The sequence below is a fragment of the Ranitomeya imitator genome, chromosome 8 (genome assembly GCF_032444005.1).
Source record: "Ranitomeya imitator isolate aRanImi1 chromosome 8, aRanImi1.pri, whole genome shotgun sequence".
Classification (NCBI taxonomy): Eukaryota; Metazoa; Chordata; class Amphibia; order Anura; family Dendrobatidae; genus Ranitomeya; species Ranitomeya imitator.
The window spans coordinates 137,560,983-137,588,477 of NC_091289.1; the positions used below are offsets into that span (position 1 = coordinate 137,560,983).

At 42.5% G+C, this 27,495-nt stretch overlaps 1 protein-coding gene across 1 annotated transcript in view; it reads right to left on the bottom strand.

Annotated features, from left to right (window-relative positions):
* CDC14A (cell division cycle 14A) overlaps positions 1 to 27,495 on the bottom strand; it is a 120,383-nt gene that overhangs the window by 75,809 nt on the left and 17,079 nt on the right. The window contains exon 4 of the mRNA XM_069737406.1: positions 1,693 to 1,785. Within this exon, the coding sequence (XP_069593507.1) occupies positions 1,693 to 1,785 (93 nt within the window). The remainder of the gene's footprint in view (positions 1 to 1,692; positions 1,786 to 27,495) is intronic.

The following is a 27,495-nucleotide window of genomic DNA, read 5'->3' on the forward strand; positions in this document are numbered from 1 at the left end:
AAGCACTGGCTGTACCATCGGCCACAAAAATTAAACCCTGCTGATGGGGTTTGTGGTGGAACTTTTTTCCACCAGTGACCTGTAACCGTTCAGTCACCCTTTTTGTCTGATATGTATGGGAGCCTGCACAAATATTACAGAACTCTTTTAACAGAAAACGATGGGATTTTGTCTTTAGGCTCATTCCGAGGAAAAGATTAGATATGTGCACAGCCCCATAGAATAACAAAACATCAGATCGAACTTGGATCGAAAATACAGTTGTTTTGCTGCGTTTTTTCAGTGTGGGCAGAAAATACGTAGTAAACATCACGTTTTTTTATGCGTTTTTCGTGCATTTTTTTTTACTTTCAACTGTTTTAAAGAGCTTCATTGATCTTAATGGTTAAAAAAGCTCTGCTAAAAATGCAGAAATGATTGTGCTGTGTTCTGAAAAAAAGTAGTAACATGTGCATAAGGCCGGGATCAAGCATGCGAGAAACACGGCCGTGTCTCGCATGTTAATACCTGGGAGCGGAGCGTGCGGCTGCATGTATTGCGTGCCGGGTATTAACATACGAGACTCGGCCGTATTTCTCGCATGTGTGATCCCGGACTAATAGTGTAGAAACCTCATTTATTTTGCTACTATTGTAAAACACTGCAAAACCGCATGTATGTATTAGAGTGTATTCACATGTAGCATTCTTCATTAACTCTTCAACACTCCTTTTTTTAAGTCTGGGGAAAAAAAATGTATTTCAAATGAATGAGACTTCTAAAATATCATTCGCACCGGGGTGTTTTTTTCCTATGGAGTTTTTGACTTGTGGTGCATTTTTAAAGAAATTCAACATGCGTGTCAATTCTTTCGGCATTTTAACTAAAGTTTTTCCCAATTGAGATCAAAATAGTGTGGCGCCACAATCATATAAAAATGCTGCAGTTTTCTATTAAACAAAAAAAAAAAACGCATCAAAAATTCTATGTGTGAACATACCCTAATAAATTCCTTTATGGGCGTATGCGTACAATATAGTGGAGTTTCCAGCTCTGGAGAACCATCTAATAACCAGAGCAGAAATCCACTATTTGACGTGTCTCCCTGGTGTTCCCGACCCTGATTTTGTGTAGATGCTCCATGCACAGCAGTCTTCCACCAGCGTAGCAGGAGAGCGGGACACAATTACCGAACTGTAATTACATGCTGACTTTCTAATTAGTGATCACTCCCTAAGTGCGAGGCTAAAATCAGACTCATGGGACGACTCCTCAGAAACTCTACAGTAGAATCACAGTTTTTCAGATTTCCTCTCTTTGTAGGTGTAGGTGACCATGGTTTATCTTACTACAGACTACAAGTAATAGGACTTTGCTCCCAGATTCTCCAGCATAGAAGATGCCCAGTAATACGCATCAGCCTATGATAAAGGCCTTTTAAATCTGCCGCACTGCTGCACACACACTATGATGAAAGCCTGAACCGGACCCGGACATACGAGACCCGTTCTATTTATTTCTGTCCCGTTATAAAATATTAACGAGGCAGAATGAGAATCTCTGAGACAAAGGGGAGATCGGCTCAGAAGAGTAACGGCAGCAGGTCAGGAACTTGTCACTCCTCACACACACAAGGGGCGAGTGACAGCCCCCTCCGGATCACAGAGTAGAATGGTCAGGGTACTTGGGTTCACGTCTTTATTAAACACTTACTGCATACGCGCCAATCAGGAAAGCTGCATTGGCTCTTTTCCTCTGATCATGGCTGGTGTAGTGCACAATCTTCTTTCTTGATAAACTGAAAGACTGAAAAAAAAAAAAGGGAAGAATAAGACGAGCTGAGCAGTTCACACACATTTACAACCAGGCAGTTTTAGGGTATGTGCACATGTACATGTAGACCTGTTTTGAGAAATCCGCAGGTAAAAATCACTGCGTTTTACCTGCGGATTTACCGCGGATTTTGTGCGGTTTAACACCTGCGGATTCCTATTATGGAGCAGGTGTAATCCGCTGGGGAATCCGCACAAAGAATGAACATGCTGCGGAATTAACAACGCTACGTTTCCGCGCGCTTTTTCCGCAGCATGGGCACTGTGGATTTTGTTTTCCATAGGTTTAGATGGTACTGTAAGCTCAGGGAAAACATCTGCGAATCCGCAGCGTCAAAACCACTGCGGATCCGCAGCAAAATCCGCAGTGTGTGCACATAGCCTTAATGGAGAAGACATGAAAACATTTGATAATAGGTCGTTTTTAACTATAGCTATAGTTAAAAACGACCTATTATCAAATGTTTTGCCTTTGGGTTCAAAATAATCACTACAACTGTAGATGAATTCCTTGAGAGGTCTAGTTTACAAAATGGGGTCACTTGTGGGGGCTTTCTGCTGTTTTCGTGGCATTCACAATCTATCCCAGGCAAATAGCGCCCTTTCCTAGCCCTGCCATGTGCCCAATCAGAAGTTTTTGACCACATATGGGGTATAGTCGAGTTCAGGACAAAGTGCACAACAAATTATGAGATCCGTTTTCTTGTATTATCCATTGTGAAAATTACAAATTTGGGGCGAAAACAACATGTTCGTGAAAAAAAAAAAACCTGAACATTTTCAATATGGCCACCTAATGTTACCAAATTCAGTGTAGTTCCTGTGGGTTCAAAATGATCACTATACCCCTGGATAAAATCCTTGAGGGGTGTAGTTTCCAAAATGGGGACTCTCCAAACGCGACATGATGCCCATAGACCTTTACATCAAAGTTTGCATCCCAAATTGTCGCTCCTTCCTTTCCAAGGCCTGCCGCTGCCCAAACTGTAGTTTTCCTCCACACATGGGGTATCGGCGTACTTAACTTAGGAGAAATTGCGCAACAAATTTTGGGGGCCATTTTCTCCTTCTGTGAAGCATCTGGGGGTACAAGGTGCTCACTACACATCTTGATACATTCCTTAAGGTGTCTGGTTTCCAAAAGGGGGTCACTTGTGGGGGGGGGGGGGGGGTTCTGCTATTTAGGCACATCAGGGGCTCTCCAAACTCGACACAGCGTCTTGATTACAGCCATTTTTGCGTTCAAAAAGTCAAACGATACTCCTTCCCTTCCAAGACCTGCTGTGCACCCATATAGTAGTATTCCCTCACATATGAGGTATCGGCGTACTCAGGAGAAATTGCACAACAAATATTGTGGTCCATTTTCTCCTGATACCCTTGTGAAAATAAAAAAAAATTGGGGCTAAAAGTACATTTTTGTGGGTAAAATGTGATTTTTTTTTTAATTTTCACAGGTCTACATTATAAACGTCTAGGAAGCACCAGGCGGTTCAAGGCTCGCACCACACATCTAAATACATTCTTTAAGGGGTCTAGTTTCCAAAATGGTGTCACTTGTGGAGGATTTCCACGGTTTATACACAGCAGGGGCTCTCCAAATACAACATGGCGTCGGCTCTCGATTCCAGCCATTTTTGTGTTCAAAAGAGTCAATCAATGCTCCTTTTGTTCCAAGACCTACCATGCGCCCCAACAGTGGATTTCCTGCACATATGGGGTATCGGCGTGCTCAGGAGAAATTGCACAACACATTTTAGGGTCTATTTTATCCTATTAGTGAAAATAACACATTTGGAGCTAAAGCAAAACTGTCGTGAAAAAAAGTTAAAGCCATTAACGTCAAAATTGTCACTAAGGGATTAAAAATCCACTAGATAGCAATGGAGGAAACTGCTTCATGTTTATATGCAGAGTGCCCTTCCTCTGACCGTTTCACAGGCTGACCCAATACTGTCCATCAATGCAGTGGGAGCCGGAAATAGCAAGAGAACCTGTCAGAGCCCCCCGTGCCCACCCTCAGTGCTCTAAGCACCTTATTTGCATATGAACATAATTTAATAAGAATTTGGGACTAGACTTCCTTTAATTCCTTGCTGAAGTGTATTGATCTATCGACAATGCAAAATGTAAATGAAATTTTAATAGGATAATTGTCCCTCTCTGCAAAATGTCATGTTTTGGGGTATTTAGAAAAACTGTACAACACTGAATTAAAACTATGGATATCAGACTTCACAATATAAATGGCATACATTATATAAATCTCTTAGACCGGATTATGTACTTCACTTTAAGAAATCTACGGTATGTGGGAATAGCTGCACGATCCAATTAAGAGGAGCTAGAATTGGGCTGATAAAATGCTCATTTTATTATCAGGCAGGAAAACATGCAAAAAGGATTATACAGCAATTCTGACATAGATTTTTAGTAAGTACACAAGCTTCTCCAGGTCCAAGAGATCCATTAAATAACATATGCAACTATTTATAGTGCATTGACAGTCCAAAGGAGGACCACATTTATTACCAGGCACACAATTTGGAGTACTTTACTCCAAAAAGCTTTTGGTTCAAAATTGTCCTATGAAATGAAATACTAGTCTTGATAAATTCCCTCCATAATGTCTTACAATTTTTTATCTATGGGAAACTGCTATATAAAAGGAAATGAGGGACAAAACAGCAACTGTAGATTTTAGGATATTATGGAAAACCAGCATTTTCCAGTGCACACTGAATGCATGTGGTGATCATGGGCTAGCAGAGCCCTAGAAATACTATCCACAACAGAAACCCTCTCCATCCAGGTGCCTGCAGATCACGAGGGCGCACAATCTAGCGATGATCTATTTTTGTGATGACAACCACCAGAACTACGCTGAACAAGCCAAAAGTGTAAATCTAAATGTATTATGATCAAATACATAGTCACATATCGCATTATTGGGTCCCTTACACTAGACTAATGGCGGCACCGATATTGTGGGGTTCAGCCCAAGGTCTAACATGCATGGTGGCCTCCCGACTCTCATGGACAGATGTCAGCTGAAATAAGGATCCTGCAAGTCCAATTTGGACAGCTGATCCATTTTTCTCAGTGAGATTTAAAAAAAAAAAAAAAAAAAAAAAAAAGGTGCAATTTCAATCCAGTCCCAACCTGGTGAAATTTCAACGTGCCAGATCTTTGACCCATTTTTCACTTCTTTTTGTGCCAAATTGCGACTTGCTGCAGAGAATCGCCAAAGCACTTCAAGACAGGAAAAAAGTCATTTTTTTAACTCTGCCAAAATCAGGAAAACAACTTAAAGAAAATGCAAGTGATGACTGTGCCTACAGTCATGGACATAAATTTTGAGAATGAGACAAATATTAATTTTTCCAAAGTCTACTGCTTCATTTTTTCTAATGGCAATTTGCATATACTCCTGAATGTCAGTGATCAGCTTAACAGCAATTACTGTACTTGCAAAGTCAATATTAGCCCAGAAAATGAACTTTAACCCCCAAAACACATTTCAACATCATTGCAGTCCTGCCTTAAAAGGAGCAGCTAACATCATTTTAGTGATTGATCCATTAACACAGGCGTGGGTGTTGATGAGGACAGGGCTGGCGATCAATCAGTCATGATTAAGTAAGAATGACATCACTGGACACTTTAAAAGGAGGCTGGTGCTTGGTATCATTGTTTCTCTTCAGTTAACCATGGTTATCTCTAAAGAAACACGTGCAGCCATCATGGCACTGCACAAAAATGGCCTAACAGGGAAGAGTATCGCAGCTACAAAGATTGCACCTCCGTCAACAATCTATCGCATCATCAAGAACTTGAAGGAGAGAGCTTCCATTGTTGTCAAAAAGGCTCCAGGGCACCCAAAAAAAGACCAGCAAGCGCCAGGACCCTATCTTAAAACTGTTTCAGCTGCGGGATCGGACTACCAGCAGTGCCGAGCTTGCTCAGGAATGGCAGCAGGCTGGTGTGAGTGCTTCTGCACGCACTGTGAGGTGGAGACTCTTTGAGCAAGGCCTGGTTTCAAGGAGGGCAGCAAAGAAGCCACTTCTCTCCAGAAAAAACATCAGGGACCGACTGATATTCTGCAAAAGGTACAGGGAGTGGACTGCTGAGGACTGGGGCAAAGTTATTTTCTCTGATGAATCCCCTTTTTGATTGTTTGGGACATCTGGAAAACAGCTTATTCGGAGAAGAAGAGGTGAGCGCTACCACCAGTCTTGTCTCATGCCAACTGTAAAGCATACAGAAACCATTCATGTGTGGGGTTGCTTCTCAACCAAGGGAATCGGCTCACTCACAGTCTTGCCTAAAAACACAGCCATTAATAAAGAATGGTACCAGAATGCCCTCCAAGAGCAACTTCTCCCAACAGTCCAAGAGCAGTTTGGCGCCCAACAATGCCTTTTCCAGCATGATGGAGCACCTTGCCATAAAGCAAAGGTGATAACTAAATGGCTCATGGAGCAAAACAGAGATTTTGGGTTCATGGCCTGGAAACTACCCAGATCTTAATCCCATTGAGAACTTGTGGTCAATCATCAAGAGACGGGTGGACAAACAAAAACCAACAAATTCTGGCAAAATGCAAGCATTGATTATGCAAGAATGGACTGCTATCAGTCAGGATTTGGTCCAGAAGTTGATTGAGAGCATGCCAGGGAGAATTGCAGAGGCCTTGAAGAAGAAGGGTCAACACTGCAAATATTGACGTGCTGCATTAACTCATTCTAACTGTCAATATAACCTATTGATACTCATAATATAATTGCAATTATATTTCTGTATGTGATATAAACATCAGACAAACACTAATAAAAACCAGAGGGCAGCAGATCATGTGAAAATATAATTTTGGTGTCATTCTCAAAAATTTTGGCCATGACTGTACATTTCTATCTTGTAATTTCCTTCAGATGTAAATGACCAGTTACCAACATAAGTGAAATGAATAAGGCCTCACTGCAGTGGCCATCAGCACAGTATTAACTGTCCTCTCACTAAAAACGTATAGGGGTTATCGGGAACGTTGGTGGTTTTTTTGGCAATGGGGTTAAGACCTTAACTACCTGCATGTTCTGCTCTGCGCCAATCTGTTCCTGCTGAGGAAACGATTCTCCAGCTTTATTTGACGGCACGTCAACAGACCAGCTCTTTCACATCCAGTCTGCTCTGCCGACGGGGCGTTACTGCTGTCATGCTGATTGACAGCCAGCTCAGGGCGAAATTGGCTATCAATCAGCATGACATCAGCAGTGACTCCCCATTGACAGAGCACATCGGAAGAGAAGAAAAACTGCTGGGGTGATGTGATGTCACCGGAAGCAGCAGAATTGCTGGCAGGAGCGGTACGTAACTGAGCTGAGCTAGAACAAATCGCCGCAAGGCAGCAGAAGCCGGTAGTTAACAACTAACATCCAGAAAGTTCTTAACCCCATAGTAAAAAAACAGCCATCTCCTGTCTCAATAATGGTGAAATCCGCCTTCACTGAATACAGATTTTACCACTTAATACAGAGTTTTCCGAATGAAAGATCATTCCAGGAGGAGAAAAGGGCAAATTTAGTTAATAATATATATTGCAAAAGTTTATTCTCATGTGAACTATTCATATATGAAAAAAATTAATAAAGCCACTTTTTAAGCCAATGCTATAATAATGTATTCATTGCATCCCATAAAAAATATCTATAAAACACACAATTGTATGAAATCATATTAATAAACTCAAAGATTGGATCTTTGCAGAAATGTAACCTATTCATTACCAGAGATTGTTACGTTCTATATGTATGGAAGATTTTATCTATTTATAAATGTGTTGATGAATGTTCCTATTAAGAAAAAATAGCATTGATGCAGAATTTAAGATGCAAATCCCCATAGGGTTGTTATACCAGGCAGATTATCCCTGACCATGTGATGATGATAATACACTCATACAAACGTACATAAACGGGACGCACATTATTGAAAGTGAATAGAATAATCTTATTCATTTGAAACTGAAAACATCTATCGTTGGATATGATTTTATAATTTTCTACTTCTTATGTAAATAAGGGTGGGCTTCATGGCAGACCATCATGCAATACTATGGTATTGCAGTATAAAAAAAAAAACTCCCTGAGGCGTCTAAACAATAGAAGTAAAAAATAAAAAATGTTTCAACATTTCTTTTTTAAATCTATAAAAATTCAAATCAGAATGGATGAACGAATTTAATAGTATACAGTACAGACCAAGAGTTTGGACACACCTTCTCATTTAAAGATTTTTCTGTATTTTCATGACTATGAATATTGTAAATTTCCCACTGAAGGCATCAAAACTATGAATTAACACATGTGGAATTATATACTTAACAAAAAAGTGTGAAACAACTGAAATTATGTCTTCTATTCTAGGTTCTTCAAAGTAGCCACCTTTTGCTTTGAGGACTGCTTTGCACACTCTTGGCATTCTCTTGATGAGCATGAAAAGGTAGTCACCGGGAATGGTTTTCACTTCACAGGTGTGCGCTGTCAGGTTTAATAAGTGGGATTTCTTGCCTTAAAAATGGGGTTGGGACCATCAGTTGTGTTGTGCAGAAGTCTGGTGGATACACAGCTGATAGTCCTACTGAATAGACTGTTAGCTGCTTTTTTCTTGCCATAATACAAATTCTAAGTAAAGAAAAACGAGTGGCCATCATTACTTTAAGAAATGAAGGTCAGTCAGTCCGAAAAATTGGGAAAACTTTGAAAGTGTCCCCAAGTGCAGTTGCAAAAACCATAAAGCGTTACAAAGAAACTGGCTCACATGAGGACCGCCCCAGGAAAGGAAGACCAAAAGTCACCTCTGCTTCTGAGGATAAGTTTATCCGAGTCACCAGCCTCAGAAATTGCAGGTTAACAGCAGCTCAGATTAGAGACCAGGTCAATGCCACACAGAGTTCTAGCAGCAGACACATCTCTATAACAACTGTTAAGAGGAGACTTTGTACAGCAGGCCTTCATGGTAAAATAGCTGCTAAGAAACCACTGGTAAGGACAGGTAACAAGCAGAAGAGGCTTGTTTGGGCTAAAGAACACAAGGAATGGACATTAGACCAATGGAAATCTGTGCTTTGGTCTGATGAGTCCAAATTTGAGATCTTTGGTTCCAACCACCGTGTCTTTGTGTGACGCAGAAAAGGTGAACGGATGGACTCTACATGCCTGGTTCCCACCGTGAAGCATGGAGGAGGAGGTGTGATGGTGTGGGGGAGCTTTGCTGGTGACACTGTTGGAGATTTATTCAAAATTGAAGGCTTACTGAACCAGCATGGCTACCACAGCATCTTGCAGCGGCATGCTATTCCATCCGGTAGTTGGACCATCATTTATTTTTCAACAGGACAAAGACCCCCAAACACACCTCCAGGCTGTGTAAGGGCTATTTGACCAAGAAGGAGAGTGATGGGGTGCTACGCAAGATGACCTGGCCTCCACAGTCACCAGACCTGAACCCAATAGAAATGGTTTGGGGTCAGCAGCACCGCAAAGTGAAGGCAAAAGGGCCAACAAGTGCTAAGCATCTCTGGGAACTCCTTCAAGATTGTTGGAAGACCATTTCCGGTGACTACCTCTTGAAGCTCATCAAGAGAATGCCAAGAGTGTGCAAAGCAGTCATCAAAGCAAAAGGTGGCTACTTTGAAGAACCTAGAATATAAGACATTTTCAGTTGTTTCACACTTTTTTGTTAAGTATATAATTCCACATGTGTTAATTCATAGTTTTGATGCCTTCAGTGTGAATTTACAATTTTCATAGTCATGAAAATACAGAAAAATCTTTAAATGAGGTGTCCAAACTTTTGGTCTGTGCTGTATATTACCGTATATATTCGAGTATAAGCTGAGATTTTCAGCCCATTTTTGGGGGTTGAAAGTCCCCCTCTCGGCTTATACTCGAGTCATATCCAGGGGTCGGCAGGGGAGGAGGAGCGGGGGCTGTCTAATTATACCCACCTGCTCCTGGCGCGGTCTCTGATTCCCCGGCGCCGCAGCTTCTTCCTGTACTGAGCGGTCACATGGTACCGCTCATTACAGTAATGAATATGCGGCTCCACCTCCCATAGGGGTGAAGCCGCATATTCATTACTGTAATGAGCGGTAACGGTGACAGCTCAATGCAGGAAGAAGCTGTGGCGTCGGGGAAGCAGGGACTGCACTGCGCCAGGAGCAGGTGAGTATAACAGGGAGGGGAGCGCTGCGCGATATTCACCTGCTCCTCGTTCCGGTGCCGCTCCGTCTTCAGCGTCTTCTGCGGTGACACTCAGGTCAGAGGGCGCGGTGACGTGGTTAGTGCGCGCCCTCTGCCTGAACGTCAGTGCAGAAGACACTGAAGATGGAGAGGCGCCAGAACGAAGTCAGGTGAATATTGAAAGTGCCGCGACGGAGAGGTGAGTATGATTTGGGGCAAGTGTCTGTATGGAGCATCTTATGGGGCCATAATCAACGTTTGTGCAGCATTACATGGCGCAAATATCATGGGGCCATAATCAACGTTTGTGCAGCATTATATGGCGCAAATATCTTTATGGAGCATCTTATGGGGCCATAATCAACATTTGTGCAGCATTATATTGGGCAAATGTGTCTATGGAGCATCTTATGGGGCCATTATTAACCTTTATGTAGGATTAGATGGCGCATATTTTAATATGGAGCATCTTATGGGGCCATCATAAACTTTATGGAGCATTATATGGGGCTCCTGATTCAATATGGATATTCAAAAACACTTAACCTACTGATGTCTCAATTAATTTTACTTTTATTGGTATCTATTTTTACTTTTGACATTTACCGGTAGCTGCTGCATTTTCCACCCTCGGCTTATACTCGAGTCATTAAGTTTTCCCAGTTTTTTGTGGCAAAATTAGAGGGGTCGGCTTATACTCGAGTATATACGGTAATTAAAAAATTCGCTTGACTAATAGCAAACAGGACAAGCTCTGAAAATTGGCACCAATGGCATGAATATCAAAATAAGATTATACTATAAATCCTGGAATTTAAGTTCCGATAACCAACTATGTTTATGCTACTTATAATGACACTTGTTTTTAGCCAGAAAAATAGATGTGCAAGCCGGTGGCGTATTTATCTTGCGCTGCTGATAACATTCAAGGCAGAGGTAAAATCCAAAAGGTTTAATGTTACAGGTTTAAAAGTCAACGCGTTTCAAGATTCCACATGACCTCAGAATAAACAAATGGTTTTATTTTATTGAGTCTTCGTTATCCTTTGTGGGATATTGACTGCAGAGCAGGAAAGCCGTCCATCTCCTACTATCCTCATGGTCTATCACCCACTGTCCGCAGCAACTGTTCAAGTGTATTCAATATTGCAATTGCAAAAAAACAAAATGAGCTTACACCCCCTGATATTTCACCCTTTGTATCATGGGTATCAGCCTATTTGCGCTATGGCTCCCTAGTTTCTTAATTTCTAACAGTAATGTATGAGACTGTGGTCGCAGCTCTCTTCAGGTCATTGACCAGGTCCTCCCGTGTAGTTTTGGGCCGATTCCTCACCTATCTCAGAATCATCCTTACCCCACGAGGTGAGATCTAGCATGGAGCCCCGGACCGATGAGGACTGACAGTCAGCTTGTGAACATTGGAAGTAAAGCTGAGTAATTAGTTACACTTTATTTAAAAAGTAAAATGATATTTAAAAAACAAATATAAATATATAAAGGCTTTAAAGTGGATAATTCACAGATTTAACATCATCATTTATGGTTTTAGTAAAGAGGAGAAAATCATAATTCTGGAAATACAAAAACAACATTTCTTCACTTGCCATTTTCTAATAATTGTGCCAACAATTGTTGCCTTCTCACCAAGCTGCTTGGCTATTGTCCTGTAGCCCATCCCAGCCTTGTGCAGTTCTACAATTTTGTCCCTAGTGTCCTTAGACAGCTTTTTGGTCTTGGCCATGGTGGAGAGGTTAGAGTGATTTATTGAGTGTGTGGACAGGTGTCTTTTATAAAGGTAACGAGTTCAAACAGGTGCAATTAATACAGGTAATGAGTGCAGAGTAGGAGGCTTCATAAAGAAAAACTAACAGGTCTTTGAGAACCAAAATTCTTGATGGTTGGTAGGTGATCAAATAATTATTTCATCCAATAGAATGCAATTTAATTATTTAAAAATCATACAATGTGATATTCTGTCTTTTTAATCTTAGATTCTGTCTCTCACAGTTGAAGTGTACCTACGATAAAAATTGCAGACCTCGCCATTCTTTGTAGGTGGGAAAACGTGCAAAATCATCAGTATATCAAATATTTATTTTCCCCATTGTACTTTGTACTTCACAGTTTCATTCAAGTTTCAGGTTTTTAACTGCTTCATTGTTAAAAGGGGTTGTCTGGCTTTAACCCCTTTACCCCCAAGGGTGGTTTGCACGTCAATGACCAGGCCAATTTTTACAATTCTGACCACTGTCCCTTTATGAGGTTATAACTCCGAAACGCTTCAACGGATCCTGGTGATTCTGACACTGTTTTCTCGTGACATATTGTACTTCATGATAGTGGTAAAATTTCTTTGATAGTACCTGCGTTTATTTGTGAAAAAAACGGAAATTTGGCGAAAATTTTGAAAATTTCGCAATTTTCAAACTTTGAATTTTTATGCAATTAAATCACAGAGATATGTCACACAAAATACTTAATAAGTAACATTTCCCACATGTCTCCTTTACATCAGCATAATTTTGGAACCAATTTTTTTTTTGTTAGGGAGTTATAAGGGTTAAAAGTTGACCAGCATTTTCTCATTTTTACAACACCATTTTTTTTTAGGGACCACGTCTCATTTGAAGTCATTTTGAGGGGTCTATATGATAGAAAATGCCCAAGTGTGACACCATTCTAAAAACTGCACCCCTCAAGGTGCTCAAAACCACATTCAAGAAGTTTATTAACCCTTCAGGTGTTTAATAGGAATTTTTGGAATGTTTAAATAAAAATGAACATTTAACTTTTTTTACACAAAAAATTTACTTCAGCTCCAATTTGTTTTATTTTACCAAGGGTAACAGGAGAAATTGGACCCAAAAAGTCGTTGTCCAATTTGTCCTGAGTACGCTGATACCCCATATGTGGCAGTAAACCACTGTTTGGGCGCATGGGAGAGCTCGGAAGGGAAGGAGCGCTATTTGACTTTTCAATGCAAAATTGACAGGAATTGAGATGGGACGCCATGTTGCGTTTGGAGAGCCACTGATGTGCCTAAACATTGAAACCCCCCACAAGTGACACCATTTTGGAAAGTAGACCCCCTAAGGAACTTATCTAGAGGTGTGGTGAGCACTTTGACCCACCAAGTGCTTCACAGAAGTTTATAATGCAGAACCGTAAAAATAAAAAATCATATTTTTTCACAAAAATTATATTTTTGCCCCCAATTTTTTATTTTTCCAAGGGTAAGAGAAGAAATTGGACCTCAAAAGTTGTTGTCCAATTTGTCCCGAGTACGCTGATACCCCATATGTGGCAGTAAACCACTGTTTGGGCGCATGGGAGAGCTCGGAAGGGAAGGAGCGCCGTTTGACTTTTCAATGCAAAATTGACAGGAATTGAGATGGGACGCCATGTTGCGTTTGGAGAGCCACTGATGTTCCTAAACATTGAAACCCCCCACAAGTGACACCATTTTGGAAAGTAGACCCCCTAAGGAACTTATCTGGATGTGTGGTGAGCACTTTGACCCACCAAGGGCTTCACAGAAGTTTATAATGCAGAGCCATAAAAATAAAACAAAATTTTTTTCCCAAAAAAATTATTTTTTAGCCCCCAGTTTTGTATTTTCCCAAGGGTAACAGGAGAAATTGGACCCCAAAAGTTGTTGTCCAATTTGTCCTGAGTACGCTGATACCCCATATGTGGGGGGGAACCCCTGTTTGGGCACACAGGAGAGCTCGGAAGGGAAGGAGCACTGTTTTACTTTTTCAACACAGAATTGGCTGGAATTGAGATCGGACGCCATGTCGTGTTTGGAGAGCCCCTGATGTGCCGAAACAGTGGAAACCCCCCAATTATAACTGAAACCCTAATCTAAACACACCCCTAACCCTAATTCCAACGGTAACCCTAACCACACCTCTAACCCTGACACACCCCTAACCCTAATCCCAACCCTATTCCCAACTGTAAATGTAATCTAAACCCTAACCCTAACCCTAACCCTAACCCTAGCCCTAACCCTAGCACTAACCCTAGCCCTAGCCCTAATGGGAAAATGGAAATAAATACATTTTTTTTATTTTTCCCTAACTAAGGGGGTGATGAAGGGGGGTTTGATTTACTTTTATAGCGAGTTTTTTAGCGGATTTTTATGATTGGCAGCCGTCACACACTGAAAGACCCTTTCTATTGCAAAAAATATTTTTTGCAATACCACATTTTGAGAGCTATAATTTTTCCATATTTTGGTCCACAGAGTCATGTGAGGTCTTGTTTTTTGCGGGACGAGTTGACGTTTTTATTGAAAACATTTTTGGGCACGTGACATTTTTTGATCGCTTTTTATTCCGATTTTTGTGAGGAAGAATGACCAAAAGCCAGCTATTCATGAATTTCTATTGGGGGAGGCGTTTATACCGTTCCGCGTTTGGTAAAATTGATAAATCAGTTTTATTCTTCGGGTCAGTACGATTACAGCGATACCTCATTTATATCTTTTTTTATGGTTTGGCGCTTTTATACGATAAAAACTATTTTACAGAAAAAATAATTATTTTTGCATCGCTTTATTCTCAGGACTATAACTTTTTTATTTTTTTGCTGATGATGCTGTATGGCGGCTCTTTTTTTGCGGGACAATATGATGCTTTCAGCGGTACCATGGTTATTTATATCTGTCCTTTTGATCGCGTGTTATTCCACTTTTTGTTCGGCGGTATGATAATAAAGCGTTGTTTTTTGCCTCGTTTTTTTTTTTTTTTTTCTTACGGTGTTTACTGAAGGGGTTAACTAGTGGGACAGTTTTATAGGTCGGGTCGTTACGGACGCGGCGATACTAAATATGTGTACTTTTATTGGGTTTTTTTTATTATTTAGATGAAGAAATGTATTTATGGGAATAATATTTTTTTTTTTTTTTCATTATTTTGGAATATTTTTTTTTTATTTTTTTTACACATTTGGAAAAAATTTTTTTTACTTTTTTACTTTGTCCCAGGGGGGACATCACAGATCAGTGATCTGACAGTTTGCACAGCACTCTGTCAGATCACTGATCTGACATGCAGCGCTGCAGGCTTCACAGTGCCTGCTCTGAGCAGGCTCTGTGAAGCCACCTCCGGGGCTGGAGGGAGCAGGGGGGGAGGTGAGACCCTCGCAGCAACGCGATCACATCGCATTGCTCCGGGGGTCTCAGGGAAGCCCGCAGGGAGCCCCCTCCCTGCGCGGTGCTTCCCTGCACCGCCGGCACATCGCGATCATCTTTGATCGCGGTGTGCCAGGGGTTAATGTGCCGGGGGCGGTCCGTGACCGCTCCTGGCACATAGTGCCGGATGTCAGCTGCGATAAGCAGCTGACACCCGGCCGCGATCGGCCGCGCTCCCCCCGTGAGCGCGGCCGATCGGCTATGACGTACTATCCCGTCCAGGGTCAGATAAGCCCAGGGCACCTCGACGGGATAGTACGTCTAAGGTCACAGAGGGGTTAAAGGGAACCTGTCACCTGAATTTGGCGGGACTGGTTTTGGGTCATATGGGCCGAGTTTTCGGGTGTTTGATTCACCCTTTCCTTACCCGCTGGCTGCATGCTGGCCAAAATATTGGATTGAAGTTCAGTCTCTGTCCTCCGTAGTACACACCTGCGCAAGGCAATCTTGCCTGGCGCAGGCGTGTACTACGGAAGACAGAGAATGAACTTCAATCCAATATTGCAGCCAGCATGCAGCCAGCAGGTAAGGAAAGGGTGAATCAAACACCCGAAAACTCCGCCCATATGACCCAAAACCAGTCCCGCCAAATTCAGGTGACAGGTTCCCTTTAAAGGGACACTGTCACCTGAATTTGGAGGGAACAATCTTCAGCCATGGAGGCGGGGTTTTTGGGTGTTTGATTCACCCTTTCCTTACCCGCTGGCTGCATGCTGGCTGCAATATTGGATTGAAGTTCATTTTCTGTCCTCGATAGTACACGCCTGCGCAAGGCAAGATTGCACCTTGTGCAGGCGTGTACTACGGAGGACACAGAATGAACTTCAATCCAATATTGCAGCCAGCGGGTAAGGAAAGGGTGAATCAAAAACCCCAAAACCCCGCCTCCATGGCTGAAGATTGTTCCCTCCAAATTCAGGTGACAGTGTCCCTTTAAGCTATAAATCTGCAGTCATTGCATATGTGTGCAGACTTGTGAATCCTCACATCGTGCGCAGTGCACGCTGTCAGGATTCTCTGGTGCCAGGGTCAGGCAGGCAGTCATGGGACTGATATGTGATTTTCATATTCCGGCAACATTCCGACTACACTGGATTCGCTCAATACACTTGTGCTGAGTTTGGCCGCACTCATGTAGTCGGCACGTGACCGTATGTATACAAATCACATACATGAGATCATGTGCCCGCCTGCTCCAGAGAATCCGCACAGCGGGCAGTGCACGCGATGTGAGGATTCACAAGTCTGCAGTCACACAGTGTGACTGCAGACTTGTAGCTTTAAGGCCAGACAATCTGTTTAAGAGGCAATGGATAAAAAAAAAACGTTCAGTCTACCTGCTTCAGTGAAAAAAAAAAAAAAAAAAAACATGCAACTGGGATGACCATTAAGAAAAAAAAAAATGTACCTGCTTCTCTTAGATTGTAACATTGGATGTGTGAACGCAGTTGTATTATAAAATCTATTGTTTAATGATATGTTTGTTGTCTGTTTCCAATGACAACCAGCAGAACAATGAACAAAGATCTGGAATAGAGTGGAGGCTGTAACACAAGATATTAACAAGGTTCCACCTCTATGTAGATTACATCTATATGCAAACGATAAAGTGCAGTAAAGGTGGAAATGTCTCATCACCCAAGAATCTATTAATTCAAATCATCTGTCCATCCTATTCATCCCGCATGTGTACCTAGAAAAACATATGTGTACATATGCAATCACAGGAAGCCGACGTATCATATAGAGGTTTACATAAGAAAAGGAAGACCGATCTCCGGCGGCATGACACAGATAAATGTTTGATTTCCTTCAGAATTCACTTGTGTTGTACGAGTTCCCTCTCAATATTTCCTGGAAGTGCAGGGTCACTCGCTCCTATTTATTCATACATGGATTTTCCATCTACCCACCCAATGTGTTGTCAAATGATATCACGAAAATGATCATTCCATTGGATACACTTGGAAAGTCTTGGGTGACTTTTCTAGATAATGCCGAGTGAAAAATTATTATTTTGTATTTCCAGAATCATGATTATCTCCTCTTTACTGAAACCATGTATGATGATGTTACATCTGTGAATTATCCACTTTAAAGCCTTTATATATTTATATTTGGGGTTTTTTAAATATCATTTAACTTTTTACATCAAGTGTAACTCTAGTTACTCGGCTTTACTTACAATGTTCACAAGTTGTTTGTTGCACAACCGTTGTTCCCACGCAGCAGTGATGTTTTTGTGGGTTTTTTTTGTTTATCATTCCAAAATTTTTTCCTCAGGACTGCGTAATTTTTCCCCTACGCTTGGTTAAAAAAGTAACCATTACTGACTACCACATTTTTTGTTCTTGATTTCTTTTAGCGTTCATTAAAGCCAGAAAGTTGCCATTTGAAATGACTTTAGTTTTGTGCCATGTCTGCGATCTGCTTTTTTTTTTTCTACAAAATTAAAACAACTGAATGAACATCCTCCAAGGCCGGTGATTCCATAATTTTTGCCAGGGGTTGTAGAAGGGAGGAGCAGTAAAAAGAAATGCCTGCAGAAGGAAGACGTGGTAGAACAGACTGCTTATAGAAGGGAGGAGCAGCAGACTAGAGATGAAGCAGAAGATAGGAGCAGTGAAATATTATCCCAGGAAGATGTAGTAGAGTGCATGCTAAAGGAAGGAGAATGAATCTACCGCTTACAGAAGGGAGGAGCAGTAAAATAAAGAGAAGACAGAAGGGGAAGCAGCACAGAGTGCCCGCACACGCAAACAACAGTAGACTAAAATACAAGCCATAGGGAAAGCAATTATATAAAGTGCACCAAATCTGCACACACACAAAAAAAATCTTTCTTAAATTGCACCATATTTATGTGTTTTAGACACTTTCTGCACCTTGTCTGATAAGAGGACTAATGTGCCACACTGTGCCCCCAAACAATGTGCCAACATTTTGGCAAACATTTCTTGCACAAAATATGGCAACTAATATTGTATGTGGTGCCAACTTAGATAAACAGTATTAAAATACACCAGTTTCATCAAACCGTATAAATCGTATATCATGTTTGGACAAGAAACTGTGTGCCTGTGTGAATGCTACCAACAAGCTACATCCCTACAACGGGCAGAGTCACTGAGCTTACTGAATGGCTGTCGATGTGACATCAGTGGCACAGCCAACACAAGATAACGGTAGCGGAGGCTTGGCGACTGTGAAGAGCGGTGATGTCAGTACTACTGCTCTTCACAGGTGCCGGGGCTTGCGTAGCGAAAGCGTGGCCGGCAACTCTAATGAGCGGGGACGTCACGTGTAGTGTGAGCTGAATTCGGGGAATGTCGTGAGAAGCACTTGCGTCGGACATGCTGGGATCTCTTTTTTTTTTTTATTTATAATAAATTGGTGAATGAAGAATAGTGTCTTGTTTTTATTTCTCTCTTTTTATGTTTTTCAAGTTTCTATTTCTGGACGATATAGGATTCCCTGGACTATTTCAGACCTGCGTGGGGTTGTTTTTAATTAAATTGGTGAACCAGGGTAAGTGTAGAGGAGTGTTTTTTAATATTTTTTGTGTGAGTTTTAGTAATGGGGGGTATCACATCAGGGCTTGATGTCAACTGTGTTTTTGGATAATTCACAGCTGACATCAACCCCAACTACCATTACCCAGATTGCCAACTAACCAGGGCAATCGGGAGGAGCGAAGACAAATTGCCAGAATTGATGTATCTAATGTGATGCACCACTTTTGGGGCGGCTGTGGGCTGGTATTTTTAGGCTGGAAAGGGCAAGATAACCACGGACCTTGCCAGCCTGATAATATCAGCTCACAGCTGTCTGCTTTACCATTGCTGATGATCAAAATGGATGGAACCCAAGTCATTTTTTTCATTTATGTATTTATGTATTGGCTCAATCCATGTACAGTATGCTACAGATGCAAGGAACTAATTATGTATTTCACAGATATCTATTTATCTATCTAAATGGAGAAAAATTAAGCAGCACAACATGCAAAAAATGCAAAACAATTTAAAAAAAAAAACTCACGGTGCATGCCTCCTGGACTAACAATCCCATAATCCATCAGATATAGATAAAACGAGGCCACACTCCATTAATAAACAAAAAGCGTGGACTTTATGATGTCCACATGGGCTAATAAAGTCCACACCTTTTGCTTATTAATGAAGTACTGCCTCTTTTTATATCTATCTATATCTTTGTACAAATGTAACAAATAAAAATCTTCAATTTCTATTCTTTATTCAATTCCGGTACGTGTAACATGGACGGCACACGGATGTCACACTTATGTCATCCATGTGCACATGTGCAGTATGCATTGAGATCTGTATCCTGACATGTCTACGTTTGGGTCACAAGGACACACGGTCCATGTGAAAACACGGACATGTGCGCAGCCCCATAAATTATAATGGGTGGGCGGGTATAAGTGTCTCCGCTGTGAAAACAGACGTGATAGGTACCGGAAAACGGCACGTGTGAAGGGGCCTCAGTCAGTAGTATACGAACCACTGAAATGTAACCCCTGTGCTGTGGCCTGAAGGCTGTTTCTGCGGAGATAAGGGGGGATTTTACATAGGCCTGTCCACACAGGTGGGATTCTGTCATCAGATGACATTCAGGGGTTATTATAGTAGACCGTGATCAGTGTTCAGGAACTGAAATGCTATTTATTTGCCCTGTGAATCCCTTTACGGTCAGATGGCATTCTCCGACCTGATGAGCAATCACACGTTGGGCATGCTAAAAGTGGAGATTTATTTCTGTCCACAGCCAAGCAGAAGCAAACACTCGTAAGATCTCCTGCCATAGAGGAGGAGCAGGGTGCAAACTCGCAATCCCAAACAGATTCCTTGGTGGAGTAGCATGCAGAGGATCCTGATCAGCCGCGGAGGCTTCCTCCATAACTCCAGCAGTGACCAAGCTCTGCCTATTTCCTTGGTAATTCCAGGGCAACACACACAAGCCAAGCAACAAACTGTACCTGTAATTTCCTGATTAATGAGCAGCATCGGCAAACATTCTGCACAATAAGACACAGAGTCACACAACGCCGCTTCTTCACAGCTCTCGACGACAGGTTTTCAGTTTTATTTCGACAACTCAGTAATAAAATATCAACATTCCCTATGCGGAAAGAGCAGCAATGGATCCTACTGACATTGGAAGGTTTCCACCTTTACTCAGGGGGCGGTGGTAGGGGATAACAAGAGTATAGTTATGCAAAACTTTTGCAACTATTTAAAAAGTTAAATTGATAAATCAGTTGGAAACATTTAGAAGCCCCAAACCCAGCCCACAATGACAGACATAAAAAGGCAAACAAATTAAAAGAATAAGGTGTAAATGAAAAACACCAAAAACTAGATCAAAAATATGCCATAGCGAATCTTTGCATTTGAAGCATATCTGCTTGCTGCAATCTCTTTAGCTTACATCAAGGGACTAAAAACAACCAGGACATTTTTTGCAGAACAGCTCTACCATCTGGTCGGTGGGTTGACTCTCCACAGCCATGACGTTCGGCAGAATGGTGATCTATGAATGGTGTTGGAAGTTCTCTCTCATAGGGCTCATGCACACGGCTGATTTTATCGACGAGTGCCATCAGTGGTTTTCACAGATGGAAATCTTGATAGTCATGATAGTCTGTGGGGCTGTGCACATGAACGATCTTCATGGACTAACGGAATGGAGAAGCTTTTTTTTTCTTCTGATTTCCTCGTCCAAGAAAATCTGATGCCACTCAGCGCCATTTACCCAGCGACTCTGGTCGCATTACACGTGCGCCTACGTGGACAGGACTTCTTGCTGCATCCAGTATATTTGTTCTGATGAAGGTCCGGATGTGGCTTGAAAACACTCAACTTGCCTTTATGGATGCACATCAATAAACCTTTTGCATATGATAATTATTCATCGAGTTTTTTCGGATTTGTTGGGCTGAATACCCTACTTGAGCACCTACTCTATACACTACTACGAGTGCCGTGTTGTTCTACTATTACTCTGATCAGAATAATCGGACCTTCTCCGATGGGGAGAAGATGGTACTGTGAACCTACCCATGCAATCAAATGTGAGAGAGCTTGCAACATCATTCACGGTACCAAGGGCACAAAGCCCCTTCAAACAACGGTTGTCAGACCCTCACTAATCTGATGTTGGATTACCTTCGGATAAGAAAAGGTCATCAATAAGAAAGTCACAAGAACCCCTAAAGCCCCCGTCACACACAGCGAGATCGCTAGCGAGATCGCTGCTGAGTCACAAGTTTTGTGACGCAACAGCGATCTCAGTAGCGATCTCGCTATGTGTGACACGTAGCAGCAATCAGGCCCCTGCTGTGAGATCGCTGATCGTGTCGGAATGGCCTGGGCCATTTTTTGATCGTTGAGGTCCCGCTGGGTAGCACACATCGCTGTGTTTGACACCTTACCAACGACCTCGCTGACAGGACGTCCCATTGAATCATCATGAAATAGCATCGTGCTACAGGTCGCTACAGTTCGCCGCATCGCTGCTGCGTCGTTGGGGAGATCGCACTGTGTGACATCTCACCAGCGACCACATAGCGACGCTTGAGCGATCCCTGACAGGTCGTATCGTTGTCGGAATCGCTCAAGCGTCGCTATGTGTGACGGGGCCTTAACAGATGAGAAAGTGTTACAATGTATCCAAAGTCAACATCAGTATTAAGATAGGATTTCTTAACACTGGAAATTCAAATCTGTGGAAGTAAATGAGCAAAAATAGGGAACTTCCCTTAGTTTTTTTCTCAGTTACAATGGTAGCGACTAAGTTTTACTTACCGCATGTGGACTTGTATTCATAGCAGTGTAAAGGTCTCCATACACATTAGATGAAAGTCAGCTGTGAGGAGCTGGCCACGGACTAAAGATTATTGGACCAATGGACGTAGAGAGGAGTCTATGGCTCTTAGCGATTCAGACTTTTTCCAGCACAGAGCACCGGCTACATCAATCTTATTTCTGTGTTTTATTAGAGATTTGCTTGGTTGTCAGTGTAAGGTGCACAAATCTTTCCTGGAAAGTGTTTAGGCTCAGGAATCAGTTTCCATTCAGTGACAGTAAAGGTACCTTCACACATAACGATATTGTTAACGATATCGTTGCTATTTGTGACGTAGCAACGATATCGTTAATGAAATCGTTATGTGTGACAGCGACCAACAATCAGGCCCCTGCTGGGAGATCGTTGGTCGCTGAATAAAGTCCAGAACTTTATTTCGTCGCTGGACTCCCTGGAGACATCGCTGGATCGGCGTGTGTGACACCGATCCAGCGATGTCTTCACTGGTAACCAGGGTAAACATCGGGTAACTAAGCGCAGGGCCGCGCTTAGTAACCCGATGTTTACCCTGGTTACCATGCTAAGAGTAAAAAAAAAACAAACAGTACATACTTACCTAACGCCGTCTGTCCTCCAGCGCTGTGCTCTGCACTCCTCCTGTACTGGCTGTGAGCCGGAAAGCAGAGCGGTGACGTCACCGCTCTGCTTTCCGGCTCCCAGCCAGTACAGGAGGAGTGCAGAGAAGCAGAGCGCAGCGCTGGAGGACAGACAGCGGTAGGTAAGTATCTAGTGTTTGGTTTTTTTTTACTTTTAGGATGGTAACCAGGGTAAACATCGGGTTACTAAGCGCGGCCCTGCGCTTAGTTACCCGATGTTTACCCTGGTTACCGGCATCGTTGGTCGCTGGAGAGCTGTCTGTGTGACAGCTCTCCAGCGACCAAATAGCGACGCTGCAGCGATCCGGATCGTTGTCGGTATCACTGCAGCGTCGCTTAATGTGAAGGGGCCTTAAGAAGAGGGAGACCTGGGGTGTTTGATCTCATGTATACATAAGGCCTACATTAGCATTTTACTCCTGCATTTGTTGGTGGCATGTGTGTCTTTGTTCCTCTCTGCAGGGGGCATCCCTAATATCCAATATACCTGTAGCAAATGTTTATAGGGGTGGGGTTTTAGTATCTCAGCCCAGCCAGAGGGCTGAACCCAGGAGAGGTGGAACAATAGACCACATGTTTAGTGAGTTGTTGTTGAGGTGACATTGAGGGGCCAGGATCTGTTGCGGAGGCTAAATCCTGGTGCCAATGTGTGGATCAACTATGGAAATTGGAGGTCAACTGCCAGCTGGAGCTGGACACATGTGCTATGGTCGGGTATCTGTCATCTGGATTTGAGGAACTATCCTGAGGACTGTTGTTGTCAGCTGGAGCTGGATACATGAGCTATCTGTCATCTGGACTTGAGGAACTATCCTAAAGACTGTTGTTGCCGGCGGGAGCTGGATACATGCGCTACAGTTGTGGTATTGTCATCTGGAGGAGCACAGAATGTTACTGCATACTATAGTGGCGGGAGATATAAAACCTGTGGGCCAAGCATAAGTTGGGAGACAGTGGGTATCACCTGGTACGGAACCAGTGAATCTACCGGCCCTGGGTTGAGATCTTGTGGACTGGAGACATTGCATCGTGGCCATCTACCCAGGGTTGCTGTAAGACCATGGATGTAAGAAATAAAAATAGTTGCATCGTTAACCTGCCTAGTTGATTATTACAACCCACCTCAGATCCTCACATCAGTCAAACCTGTCAATTTAAGAAGGAGTAGGTGACATCCTGGTATGTATGGGGACCTTCCAACTCTTCACTGACAGATACATTGGCGGCATGAAAGACCAGTACGTTGGAATTTCAACAGCCATTCCTTTTGTTTTCAAGGAATGTAGCAGATTTTTGTTTTCGAGAAGTGTGCAGCTGACAGGAGTGCTCATGGGTGTGGGGTACCCCAGAGAGATAGAGGTCAACCAAATACATGCTTGGTTATCTTATGTGTATGGACACCAATAATATGATGACTCAGTTGCTGGACATTACTATGGTTATGGATGGACACAGCATAGTTTATACAAGTGGAGGTGAACACCGGCACCTTTAAGAATTCTTAAAGATGATGTTGTCTATATTAGCATGTTAACCAAATCTTTGACCACCCCATTCATTACTTACTAAACAGTCTAACACAAGGATGCAGTAAAGTAGATTTATAGGGTGTACGAGGCTGTACATTCACGAGCGCGTCACGGAAGCTATGATGGACGCTTCTCCATGTGGCAATTATGCAGTCAGTGGATTTAGAGGTCCTATTCTCATAAATATTGGCTGAGCCCACACAATGCATGCCTCAGCTGTGTGGAGGCCATACATCCATGTAGAATCAATACAGCAGTACCACTACAGAGGCGTTACACCGAAATAGAAAATCACTGCCTGGCTCATCTACTGAATACTAGGGCTCTTTCATTTACGACATTAATCTCTTCATTGATACAGTCTTCTGAATTCCTGACGTTTGTCACAAAAATTCCTGTCCATCAGCCTCCTCCAATGATAAAACATGTGAAGTGTCTGGTCTGGCCGCATGCTCCTCTATCAGCAGCCATGTTGAGAGCTGTGCTGTCTGTATGAAAGCCATAAAATCAGGTCCCCAACACATCTGTTAAAATAAAGATAAAGTCGATCTGGCCAACTTCAGAGAGGCGCAAACTTGCCATAAAGCATAGAGTGCGCTCCCGTCTTGTGCTCCAACCACACTAGAGGCAGCCGTGGATTGCACCTAACGCTCCCTATGCAACTCGGCACAGCCTGAGAAACTAGCTAGCCTGAAGATAGAAAATAAGCCTACCTTGCCTCAGAGAAATACCACAAAGGAAAAGGCAGCCCCCACATATAATGACTGTGAGTAAGATGAAAAGACAAACGTAGAGATGAAATAGATTTAGCAAAGTGAGGCCCGACTTACTAAACAGAGCGAGGATAGGAAAGGTAACTTTGCGGTCAACACAAAACCCTACAAACAACCACGCAAAGGGGGCAAAAAGACCCTCCGTACCGAACTAACGGCACGGAGGTACACCCTCTGCGTCCCAGAGCTTCCAGCAAGCAAGAAAAAACCAATAGACAAGCTGGACAGAAAAAAACAGCAAACAAAATAGCAAAGCGGAACCTAGCTATGCAGAGCAGCAGGCCACAGGAACGATCCAGGAGGAAAATGGTCCAATACTAGAACATTGACTGGAGGCCAGGATCAAAGCACTAGGTGGAGTTAAATAGAGCAGCACCTAATGACTTCACCACATCACCTGAGAAAGGAAACTCAGAAGCCGCAGTACCACTTTCCTCCACCAACGGAAGCTCACAGAGAGAATCAGCCGAAGTACCACTTGTGACCACAGGAGGGAGCTCTGCCACAGAATTCACAACAATCCCCCTTCTGTCCTCCCCCACCTTTGTAATTCCCCCAGTAAATACCAGCAGGCTCCGGCCCCCTGCGGCTATTGTAATGTATGTCTGGCCTGTTCTTTCTATTGGCCTGCCCTATGTATCTGTGTTACATATTCTGTGTGCTGTAATTAAAGTGTGTTATTTTAGACTGGAAATACCTGGAGTAGCAGTCAGCTTTTATATGTGCCCATGTAATCAAGAAATCCTAGCCAGCGTCCTTCATTCAGAATCCAGCAAAAGCAGAATGGACCTCCTGAAACATGGGGGGGGGTGCTGAAAGAGGTACTACAGCACAGTAGACCCCGTGACACCTTGCCACTGACCTAGACACTAAGATTTAAAATCCCTACATTCTTGAGAATGGAGAGGATTTTTAATAATGAGTAAATTGCAAAGTTGCATTTTTTTTTTTTATAAGCATGTTGCAATTTTCCCAATTTATTAACTTAAGACACCCCTTTAAATTGAGCTGTTCAGTATGGTTGTATTCTGTCCATTTCCTCTTCTCTCCATCATTCAACTCATTAAAAAAGAAAAAAAAAAAAAAAAACTTAAATTGGGATGGCCACATGGTAGAGCTCACTTACATAACTGTATGGGCCCTGAGCAGGATGCAAAGCATACAGTCTTCTCCCGACACGCGCTCCTAACCTAAAATAAAAAATTCTCCATTCTTGAGTATTTTTTTAAATAAGAGGTAAACTGCAAGTTTGCATGATTTTACAAGCACTTTGCAATTCTACCCATGTATGAACTTAAGATATCTCCTTTAAATTGAGCTGCTTGGTATTCATGGTTTAACATTTTTCCATTTCCTCCATACAACACAAATGTTATTAAAAAAAAAAAAAAAAAAAAAAAATGATATTTTTCCATGACAATGGCCACGAGATAAAGCTCAATTACATGTCCATACTCTTTCAGCAAATTTCCGGAATTTGTGATCAGAGCTTCCTGAATGAAGTAAGTTCTCATGTATATCTGGACATCTCAAGCACAGATGTAAACAGAAACAAGGGCAGAGATGTTGGATTTTTATACCTTTCCTTTACGGGACATACGGAGGAGATGAAAGGCCCCAAAATGTCAGAGCCTTCGGTGCAGTTTTCAACTCATTGATAATTCACTATGTCTAAACATTCATTGCACAATCCTCTGCTATTAAGAAAAATCAGATTACAAGTCACGTCTGCAGCCTATTGTGGTGTCCGCAGTGTCTTCCATAGTAACATTGTTCTGCGGGCATTTGGGATAACATTGTTTGTACACAGCCTTTCTAGCAAGCGAATCTGTAATTCATGATAATTACTAGTGGGGCTCTGTCTTGATTGGGCGGCATTGTAATTATCAGATTAAGATTACACATACAAAAGCCTTAAAGAGAATCTGTAAAGAAACGTCTACACCCCCAAACCATTCATATGTCAGTGTAGTCATTTAAAAGATAAGAAAGTGGATGTCTTTATAACCCAAAGTGATGCTCCAGCAGGAAGAAGCGCTTTGAAGTTCTGTATATGTGCATCTGGAAGTGCACTGGGGCGTGACAGGCTTCCATGTTCTGTATATGTGCATCTGGAAGTGCACTGGGGCATGACAGGCTTCCATGTTTTGTATATGTGCATCTGGAAGTGCACTGTGGCGTGACAGGCTTCCATGTTCTGTATATGTGCGTCTGGAAGTGCACTGGGGCGTGACGGGCTTCCATGTTCTGTATATGTGCGTCTGGAAGTGCACTGGGGCGTGACGGGCTTCCATGTTCTGTATATGTGCGTCTAGAAGAGCACTGGGGCGTGACGGGCTTCCATGTTCTGTATATGTGCGTCTAGAAGTGCACTGGGGCGTGACGGGCTTCCATGTTCTGTATAGGTGCGTCTAGAAGTGCACTGGGGCGTGACGGGCTTCCATGTTCTGTATAT